Source organism: Alosa sapidissima, chromosome 19, assembly GCF_018492685.1.
Source record: "Alosa sapidissima isolate fAloSap1 chromosome 19, fAloSap1.pri, whole genome shotgun sequence".
Taxonomy (NCBI): Eukaryota; Metazoa; Chordata; class Actinopteri; order Clupeiformes; family Clupeidae; genus Alosa; species Alosa sapidissima.
In genome coordinates, this window is record NC_055975.1 from 29,652,308 (window position 1) to 29,663,822 (window position 11,515).

Below are 11,515 nucleotides of genomic sequence, written 5' to 3' on the forward strand. Positions count from 1 at the left end.
TTACTTTGAATCTTGAAAAAAAAAATATTGACCTACCTACCGACCCATTTTTTATTTTTTTTGGCTGTTACTGCAAACAAAAATATTTTTAAGGATGGCCTGAAGCACTGAAAAATTTATTTTGAAAAATGAATTTTAAGTGTGTGTTGCTGTTGAAGCATCAGAAGATGTTAGTGTGTGTGTTGCTGTTGAACCATCAAAAGATGTTGGTGTGTGTGTTAGGGATGAGTCGTGATCTTCGAATATTCAAGTAGTCAGCCTGATCTAGGCTACCTGTGTTGTGTAGGCTACATAGTAAACAAACAACAGAAGAGGACCATTGTCATGACCTCGTGACTGTTAACTCTGCAGAACCAAACTCTTGCAATACTGCCAAGACATATGCTCACCAATGAGCGCTTGTCGCTTACCCCATGACAGTGGAAGGCCAACTAGAAGAAATATTCCCTCCTGGCAAAGTTAGCAATCTCCTACTTGAGTGAGTGTGCCTGCGACTTCTGGGCCATCCGAGCGGGTGTTCTCCGCAGTACAGCTGGACTACCGGTGATTGTTAATCAGTTGCGCTCGCGTCTCCTCCCTGACCATGTTGACATGCTCATTTTTTTAACCAGAATATGACATGCCTAACTAAGGCTATGAATAGTTACATTGATTGAAACTAATTTGTTAAAAAAGTGGGCTATTGCACAAGGCAGGTTTGCGTAAAATCATTGACATGTAGCAGTTTTTTTTAATCTAACGAGCATCTGGTTTGGCGATGCAGAAATGCACCGTCATGCTTTATTGTTTTTTTGTTTCTTCCAGTTAGCCTACCATAGTCCTACTATGTAAACAAAAATGACGAGAACATGTTACTTGTTTAATTAATAGTTTGTTTGATGACAAATGGCTAAAGATGAAATGGGCCTCCCTTTCTGTCAGTCATTTTTTGGTTTTATTCGATATTTGACTTTTGCTCCTTGATTGTTGAATCGCAGTTTTGGCAGGAATTCACATCCCTAGTGTGTGTGTATGTGTGTTGCTGTTGAAGCATCAGAAGATGTTTGTGTGTGTGTGTTGACGCATCAGAAGATGTTAGTGTGTGTATGTGTGTTGCTGTTGAAGCATCAGAAGATGTTAGTGTGTGTGTGTGTGTGTGTGTGTTGCGGTTGAACCATCAGAAAACGTTGCTGTTTACGTGTGTGTCTGTGGTCCTATTTTGTCTGTTTGTAATGAGATCATGTCCTGAAAAACACTACAACAGAACAGGCACATCTCTCTCTCTCTCTCTCTCTCTCTCTCTCTCTCTCTCTCTCTTTCTCTCTCTCTCTCTCATTTTCATTACTGATGGATTGGAAAGTGCAGCCAAAGGCCACAGCATTTTAGGTGTGTGTGTGTGTATGCGATTGATTTGTGGCACTTTGAAGTTACAGGTTTTATTCCACTAATGGGTGTGCCAATGCAGGGACTCACTGTGTGTGTGTGTGTGTGTGGTGTGTGTTTAACAGGGTGTGTGTGGACAAAGGTTAGACATGTTAAAATATTTTGTCTTGTTATTTCTCTTCCCCTCTTTCTCTACCTCTCTGCTGGACTCTATCCCTTGTTTCCCATGATTTTCTCTCTCTCTCTCACACACACACACACACACACACACACACACACACACACACACACACACACACACACACGTTTTCCATGACATGATGCCCAGTATGTTCACTAAGCACATCATGTGTTAACTGTGTGTTTGAGAGTGTTTCAGTTGTCAGGGAGAGGGGGGTTGTGTGTGTGTGTGTGTGTGTGTGTGTGTGTGTGAGTGTGTGTGAGTGTGTGAGAGAGCAATAGTTGGAATAGTCCTGCACTGTTATGAGAAGATTTATTTAATCCTTCCTCGTGGTGTGTGTGTGTGCGCAGTGATGAGATTGGATTTTCAAAGAGATGCCTCAATTGAATGGGAGGAGCAATGCCAGATTGATGCTGTGTGTGTGTGTGTGTGTGTGTGCGTGTGCTCAACTGCTCAGCAGTAGCAGTGGGCTCTAGTGTTCTGTAGTCAGTTTGTCTGTGGGCTCAGCAGTAAGTGGATGCTGCTGCTTCTCCTCTCCCTGCTGCTGGATTATACTCTCACACACACACACACACCGCGGGACGTTAGGACATGTACCCAGAGGAGCTGGTAAGAAACGCAAACGAGATCTCATGCAGGCTCTTTCTTTCTCTTTCTTTCTCTTTCTCTCTCTTTCTCTCTCCCTCCATCTCTCTCTCTCTCTCACACACACACACACACACACACACACACCAGACATTCTATCGCAAAAACACACACACTTATCTTTGCTGGGGTTGTGACATTCTGATACTCTCAGTTCTTTTATTTATTGGAAGAGAGAGAGAGACAGAGACAGACAGAGAGAGAGAGAGAAGAATGCAAGAGGCTGAATTTCCTGCTGAGTCAATGCAGTAAAAATGACTGAGTGAATGGAGAAAAGAGAGAGAGAGAGAGAGAAAGAAGGGAGAGAGAGGAGCGAGGGAGAGAGAGAGAGAGAGAGAGAGAAAGAAAGAAAGAAAGAAAGAAAGAAAGAAAGAAAGAAAGAAAGAAGGGAGAGAGAGAGGGAGGGAGACAGAGAGAGGAAGATGATGGGGCTTATTATGTAACACCAGCTACATAACATCACACTGGACAGCTGGCCACACACACACACACATACACACACACACTCTGTCTCTCTCTGCTGCTTTGTGGTAGGGAATCATCTTATATCACCTTGTGTACTTATGAAGCCTTAGTAATACACCATGCCTGTGTGAATAGAGATTTGCTATTTTGTGCGTGTGTGTGTGTTATGTGACTAGTCTGCAGTGTGCTTGTGTGTGTGTGTAGTGTAACTAGTTTGATGCGTGTGCGTGTGCGTGTGTGTGGTGTGATTAGAGGTGCAAAAGTGCTAGAGATGCACCCATATGGAATTAGGGCCGATAACGATAATCGATAGTTATTGGTTTGTTGTGGCCAATACCGATACGATAACCGATAACATTAGTCTTGAAACAAAAGTGTGAAAAGTGAATTAAGTTTGCGAGGGAGTGGCCAGCGACAGTGCATGATCTATGGAGTAAACGCTCAACGCAGATAAACGACTAGAAGCTAGGAAAAAGCTATAGCGACCAAATGGGAGTTCATGAGGGATTATGTTTAGTTTCAACTGCTATAGCGACCAAATGAGAGTTCATGAGGGATTATGTTTAGTTTCAACTGAATAAAGCCGCAACTCCTCAGCGCAGCAGCAACAGCAGCATCAGCAACAGCAACAGCAACAGGGCACATCAGCAACAGCAGCAGGGCACAGCAGCAGGGCACAGCAGCAGGGCACAGCAACAGCAGCAGCAGCAGCAACAGCAACAGCAGCAGCAGCAACAGCAGCAACAGCAACAGCAACAGCAGCAGGGCACAGCAGCAGCAGCAGGATTATGATGAAGTGAACACCATTTTTGTAGTTCAATGTTCAAGTATTGCTGTTCGGGGTCTGATAGTCAAAGAAAGATGCCAGTGGTGTTGTTAGATGAAATGGGTCATGATCGCAAATGTAAATAGTTATTGAAACTGGTGGTAACAGCAAGGGCAGATAGCTTCTAGGTCGTAACGTTACTGTAATTAACAGTACTGTAAATGTAGTATTTCTGGACTTAAATATTGCAAAGCGATTTGGTTACTTTATTTGTCATGCTTTTATCAGTTGTAACATAGTCAAAAGGTTAAGAATGTCATGTCAGAACATGAAATAATAACTTTAGCTGCCATACATATTAGAAGCTATCCTAGCTAACGTTTATCGTAGCTCATAGTACTAGGGCTAATGTAACTCGTTAGTTTGTACGTTGCCCAGCCCAAACGTGACGTCAGATGCAAAGGGTGAATACACCCCTTTAAGAGAACTACAGCTGGTCATGTCTGGTGCTATACACCCCTTTAAGAGAACTACAGCTGGTCATGTCTGGTGCTACACCCCTTTAAGAGAACTACAGCTGGTCATGTCTGGTGCTAGACACCCCTTTAAGAGAACTACAGCTGGTCATGTCTGGTGCTAGACACCCCTTTAAGAGAACTACAGCTGGTCATGTCTGGTGCTAGACACCCCTTTAAGAGAACTACAGCTGGTCATGTCTGGTGCTAGACACCCCTTTAAGAGAACTACAGCTGGTCATGTCTGGTGCTAGACACCCCTTTAAGAGAACTACAGCTGGTCATGTCTGGTGCTAGACACCCTTTAAGAGAACTACAGCTGGTCATGTCTGGTGCTAGACACCCCTTTAAGAGAACTACAGCTGGTCATGTCTGGTGCTAGACACCCCTTTAAGAGAACTACAGCTGGTCATGTCTGGTGCTAGACACCCCTTTAAGAGAACTACAGCTGGTCATGTCTGGTGCTAGACACCCCTTTAAGAGAACTACAGCTGGTCATGTCTGGTGCTAGACACCCCTTTAAGAGAACTACAGCTGGTCATGTCTGGTGCTAGACACCCCTTTAAGAGAACTACAGCTGGTCATGTCTGGTGCTAGACACCCCTTTAAGAGAACTACAGCTGGTCATGTCTGGTGCTAGACACCCCTTTAAGAGAACTACAGCTGGTCATGTCTGGTGCTAGACACCCCTTTAAGAGAACTACAGCTGGTCATGTCTGGTGCTATACACCCTTTTAAGAGAACTACAGCTGGTCATGTCTGGTGCTAGACACCCCTTTAAGAGAACTACAGCTGGTCATGTCTGGTGCTAGACACCCCTTTAAGAGAACTACAGCTGGTCATGTCTGGTGCTAGACACCCCTTTAAGAGAACTACAGCTGGTCATGATGTGGGCTACTGACTCCAGATAATGACGGGTTTGTGCAGTGGTAGAGCCCTCTACAGGTTGAGAGTGGGAGGTACACCTCAGTTCAGTTCCTGTTTCCTGCAGAGGTCATCTCCATGGAGTGTGTGTGTTCTCCAGTGAGTGTGTGTGTGTGTTCTTCATTGAGGGGTGTGTGTGTGTGTCTCTGTGTGTGTGTATTATTTAGTGAGATGTGTGTGTCTGTGTGTGTGTGTGTATTCTTTAGTGAGGTGTGTTTGTGTGTGTGTGTGTGTGTGTGTGTTCTTCAGTGAGGTGTGTGTGTGTGTGTGTTCTTCAGTGAGGTGTGTGTGTGTGTGTGTGTGTGTGTGTGTGTGTGTGTGTGTGTGTGTGTGTTCTTCAGTGAGGTGTGTGTGTGTGTGTGTTCTTCAGTGAGGTGTGTGTGTGTGTGTGTGTGTGTGTTCTTCAGTGAGGTGTGTGTGTGTGTGTGTGTAGAAGGTCACAGCTGAGCTGAGCTCCTGCTTCAGTGCATCATGGAAAGGATTGAGTCACACACTCATACACTCAAAAACACACAAACACACACACACACACACTATCTCTCACACACACACTTTCACAACACTAGCCCAGTAGAAAACACAGGTACACACACACTAGGCCTGTCACCGAAACTATTTTTTGCTGGACGATACATTGTCCCAGAAAATATTGCGATAAATGACACACTCACTATAGCTGTCTATAGCTCCCTCTCCCGTTCACACACACACACACACACACACACACACACGTTCACATATCACATACTCTCAAATGCCTCTCTATTGTGCCCTAACTCACTGGCTAACATGGGCACAATTAATCATACACACACACACACACACACACACACCTCACTCAGACAGAATCTCGGAATCTTCCTGTCATGGAACAGCTTAAAGAGGAGTGGGTGGGGCAAAGGTCATAGCAGCTAGATAAAGCCAAGCGGCATTGTGGGCTGTGATGATGCAATCAGGGTCCCATCAGCCTTTGCAGGAGTGGCACAGAATGTGTGTGAGAACGGGTGGGATTATGTGGAGCTGTGTGTGTGTGTGTGTGTGTGCTGATTAGAGCACAGTGTTATACAATCAGTCACACAAAACTCAGACATTCCATGAAAGGACAGGCAATGGTTTTCGACAGACAGTAACTGTGTGTGTGTGTGTGTGTGTGTGTGTTATTCAGACTGTTAGAAATGCAAGCGTTACACAGAAAAAGAGCAAGTTCACATTAAAGATACTCAGATAGCCTTCCTCTCCTGTTTCTCCCTTCCTCTCTCTCTCCTTCCCTCCCTCCACACACACACACACACCTTTTCATGTTCTTTTAGGAAGACTTCCCCCTTTTCTGTTTCTCTCTCTCTCACACACACAAACACACCACGGATCTTCAGATCTCTGCTTCAGCCTGCAAAGTGCCAACATGCCCTGCAGCCCCTGTTTTAGTGTGTGTGTGTGTGTGTGTGTGTTTGAGAATTGTGCCAGAGTTAGAGGGTTTTTGTGCAAGTTGCAACAGATTCATATTCGCACACACACTCACACTAATGCACACACACACACACACACACACACAGGTTCAGACTGTATTACCTGACCTGTCTCTACCTGTATGTATCTGTGGAAGCCCTTTCTGGAGAGCTGCAGTTCCATACCCATGCTTTCACCTACACCTGGACCTTCACACACGCACACAGATATTTTTACATACTCACAGATACATACACAGACACACACACACACACACAGTGTGTTTGCTGCAGATCATATCAAGACCCCCCTCCCCCCTCCTGTTAAGAGACTTGTAGGTCAGTTCTTACTGGTCCCGGCTTTAGTGCTGAGGCTAAGAGCTCCTGTCTGTGTGCTAGCACTCTAAGGCTTGTGTGTGTGTGTGTGTGTGTCTCATGTCCTCATATTCTCATATGAAAGAACCCCTCACTACTTGGTGAATTTTGTGTGTGTGTTTGTGTGTATTTCTGTTAATGGATGTTCGGAGTATATTTTGTACTTGATGGGTTGTGAACATGGATGTGTGTGTGAATGGGAGAATGAGAGCAGTGTATGATGGGTAATATAGTATGTCTTTGTCTTGCTTCCTCCCACTGGTTGTGTGTGTGTGTGTGTGTGAGTGTGAGTGTGTGTGTGTTCATGAAGTGGCATTTTCTGTGGCAAGTTGCTTGCTGTGTAGAAATGACGACACACACGCACTAGCGTTCTGGTATGTGTACAAATGACACACACACACTAGCGTTCTGGTATGGAGGGTCCAGGGTGCTGGGGATTGTCCATTTCATGTTTTGTTTCTGTTTAGAATATGCATGAGGGGTTTTATTCAGTAAAGTGTGTGTGCATGTGTGAGTGTGTGTGTGTGTGCTTTTATATGTGCGAATGTGACTGTGTACTGTATGAGGGATTTGGGTCATTTTCCTCCTCCTTCACACACACACTCTGAATAGGCTAGAGGACACACAGCTTGTGTGTGTGTGTGTGTGTGTGTGTGTGTGTGTGTGTGTGAACCCTCAACTGAACTGAACCCTCAACTGGAAACCAGTAGAAGAGATAAATGCCTCTACAAAAACTCATCCACTCTCAACCTCTCAGTCTCCCACTCTCTCCTTACACACACACACACACACACACACACACACACACACACACACACACACACACACTCAACACAAACACACATTCACTCAACAACCATACACACACACTTACAGTACACTGCCCTCTTACAAACACAACACACTCAGCCACACTCTCTCTGTCTGTCGCTGTCTCACACACTCTTAATCTTTCTCATTCTGTCACACACACACACACAATCAGCAGTATTAATGTAATTGGCCTGAGCTGATTCCTTAGGCAGACCTCAGGGGTGCTTAGACAGCAGCACTTCAGTCTGCAAACATACACACACACACACACACACACACACCCTCAAGCCATTACTCACAAAGACACACACATTCAAACTAGGGCTGTGCTTTCGATATCGAAATATCGATATATTGTATTGTATCTCCACTTGCACAATATATATCGTATCGCCACTGCCGCCAAAATATGGATGTTTTTTATTAGGCAATAATGCCTATACAGGTGATATTGTCTGCTTGATTATCATTATCATGTGATCTACATATTAAACTGCCTTACTCTCCCCTTACATACATACACACACTCAACACAAACACACACCCCTAAATATATATATATATTTATTTAGGGGGCAGCCGTGGCCTACTGGTTAGCGCTTCGGACTTGTAACCGGACCGGACCAGCTCACTGCGCCGGGATTAGTGTGTGCTTCACCTCACTGTGTGTTCACTGTGTGCTGAGTGTGTTTCACCAATTCACGGATTGGGATAAATGCAGAGACCAAATTTCCCTCACGGGATCAAAAGAGTATTATACTTATACTTTTATATATATATATATATATACAGTATATATCGCAATACATTGTGATGTGTATCGTACCGTGAGGTCATTGCCAATATACAGCCTTAAAAACCACATAACTTTCAGTGTCCCGCCGGTGGGACGGTTACCCCCCTCCCCCACCTCCCCTCAACATTCTAAATCAATTGTATGCACCAAATTGCTATGTAGCATAGTAATGTTATACACCATTTGAAAGCTTTGACTCTTGGGAATCCAAATATGACAACTTTTTTCATGTACAATCTGTATAGTGCTTTACATTCTTAGATTAATCTTATTATGTCTCAATTAAATTTGATCCAAAATGCCCTTCTACTTTTGGTGCTACCCTGACTTCTGGCTGCAGTGTAGCTGCAGCACAATAAGTAGATGCAACATATTGGGTACTAAAATATTCACAAGAATCCATAGAAATTGAATCTTCATGTTGTGTTATCCAATATTAGTTGTACAGATGTATAGTCTATCTTATACACACTCATTGAACCAACAAAGTAAATCATTCCATATTTAGTGTAGTCATTCCATATCAGAACCCCTGAAGTATAATCCAAATACAAGCATGAAACCTCAAAGTGTTACCTTTCATTTGAGACCAGGATTATGCTTTTACACAAAGGGGTTCATGTGCAGTAAGCATTTGATTGTCAGTATGCATTTTGGATAACAAAAAGTCCTATGGGTAGTATCCATAGGCATTTTACAAAACGCATGGGCATTCCTTGGCAAATAATAGTCTAAAGCACTCATATTTTCATTCTATATTGATCTACTTTTGCACACAACTTCACAAGACCTGGTGCTAGGGCTCAGTTGTGTTTCTAAGGGATATCAAGAGACCTAGAGGGCTGAAATGTGGTCAGTTCAGAGATGCTTGTAATCCAGCAGAAAAAAAAAAATATATATTCTAGCCTCTGTAACTCTTTGTGAGTACATCACACATTTATTTTGACTGTTTCCTACGAAAACTAGAGGTTCTCTGCTTTCTATAGAGGTCCAACATTTGATGGTAGGCCCCAGAAGAGGTGGGAACAATGCCCTCGTAAATAGGCACAGTGCAATTTCAGGCAAAAACTTGAAATTCTTTTTGAGAGTTATGCTGTTAAAGAAAACACACGCACACATATACACACACACATACACGCGCATGCACACATATTATATATATGGCGACATCTGGAGAATGACCTAATGGGGAGAGAGGTGGGGGGGGGGGGGGGGGGGGCACAACACTAGATGTGTGTGTGTGTGTGTGTGTGTGCAAAGACAGATATGATGGAGACGGTGTGTGTGTGTGTGTGTGTGAGAGAGAGAGAGTATATCCCTCAAAGCCCTCACCAGGAAGTGGGTGTGATGTCATAGTAGTGTCATGAAGGCAGACTTTGAACCTTTGTTTGTCATTCAAGCCATCAAGCCATGTCCACACACACTCACACACCCCCCACACACACACACACACACCCAGTCTGTTGTCATGTCTGAACCATTAGCCCTTTAATCCCGATGGCATGCTGGTACACTCACAAACACGCATACATACAAACACACTCTCACACATAACAACACAAGCTCACTCATAACACTCACCCACACACACACACACACGCGCATGCACACATTCTCTCACATAACACATTTCACACAAGCACACACACACACACCCCACTATGTCCTGTCCAGTACAGTTCATATAGTGTGTTGGTACACAAACCAATGAATCTGTTTGAAGCCACAGGCCTTCAATACATAAGAACAAAGCACTGAGAACTGTGATTCCCCTCTCATACACACACACACGAACGCACGCACACACACACACGCATACACGCACGCACGCACGCACACACGCACACACACACACAGTCATTGAGATTAAATTATACAGAAATATTCAATTCAACGTGTGTGTGTGTGTAATGTGTAATGTGTGTGTGTGTGTGTGTGTGTGTAATGTGTAATGTGTGTGTGTGTGTGTAATGTGTATCATTGGGAGGTTTCCCTCCCCCCCTGTGTCCCCCGTATAAACCTGCTTAGCTGTAATTAAATTACCCAGAAGGCTGTTGTGTAATAGCACTGAGTGAGCGGCCGGTCAACATGTCCGATTGAAGAGTACATGCACACACACACACACACACACACTCACGTACACTCACATGCCCACAAATACACACAGATGCATATCACACCATTAATCAAGATACACACACATAAACATGACATACATCCCTACACACACACACACACACGGTAACAATGTTCACAGACACTATGCTCACCAGATTAACAGCCTGACACCCAGACACAGTAGCATATGGACACACACACACACATATACATAAGAATGTTTGAGACAGTTGAAATGCATTGAGATATATCACCTGTGTGTGTGTGTGTGTGTACACTCTAACCAAAATAGTACGAGTATGAGTTTACAAAGATGGAATGTAGTCAGTCCGGTGGTTAAGTTATGGTACCAGGTCTAGGTCACACACAAGGTGTGTTTGAGTGTGTGTGTGTGTGTGTGTGTGTGTGTTAGTACGTGCATATGTGAGCGTGTATGAATGTAGTGTGTGTCAATACAGTATGTGTGAGTATGAGAATGCTTTCATGCATGAACATGTGTGTGTGTGTGTGTGTGTGTGTGTGTGTGTGTGTGTGTGTGTGTGTGTGTGTGTGTGTGTGTGTGTGTGTAAGGAAGCTGGAATGCGGTAGTGCAGGTTCTGAGTGTTATCTCACAGCAGAGTGTTGGCGCCTCCTGGTGTTTAGATTGTGACATGACCTGAACCAGATGCAGATGTTGCAGGTAGAGATTGACTAAAGTTTGTCCAGCTCGTGTCCTTAGTGACCTGAAGCCTGGGAGGGGTTCTGGAAGGGGGAGGAGTTCTGGGAGGGGTGGGGTTCTGGGAGGGGGAGGAGTTTCTGGGAGGGGGAGGAGTTCTGGGAGGGGAGGGGTTCTGGGAGGGGGGAGGGGGGGAGGGGTTCTGGGAGGGGAGGGGTTCTGGGAGGGGGGAGGGGGGAGGGGTTCTGGGAGAGGGGAGGGGTTCTGGGAGGGGAGGGGTTCTGGGGGAGGGGAGGGGTTCTGGGAGGGGGGGAGGGGGGAGGGGTTCTACTGGGCTGATGGACCCTTGTGGGGCATCATTTCTAATTCTAGTCCATTGTAATTCTAACAGGATTATTTTTGTCTCTTTCTTTTTATTACCCCCCCTCTCTCTATTTCCCTCTCCCTCCTTCCTC

General features: G+C 44.6%; 1 protein-coding gene across 1 annotated transcript in view; it reads left to right on the forward strand.

Annotated features, from left to right (window-relative positions):
- The window catches only part of arhgap12a (Rho GTPase activating protein 12a), a 42,893-nt gene that overhangs the window by 10,287 nt on the left and 21,091 nt on the right, over positions 1-11,515 (forward strand). Inside the window, 1 exon segment of the mRNA XM_042072882.1 lies at positions 11,315-11,338. Within this exon segment, the coding sequence (XP_041928816.1) occupies positions 11,315-11,338 (24 nt within the window).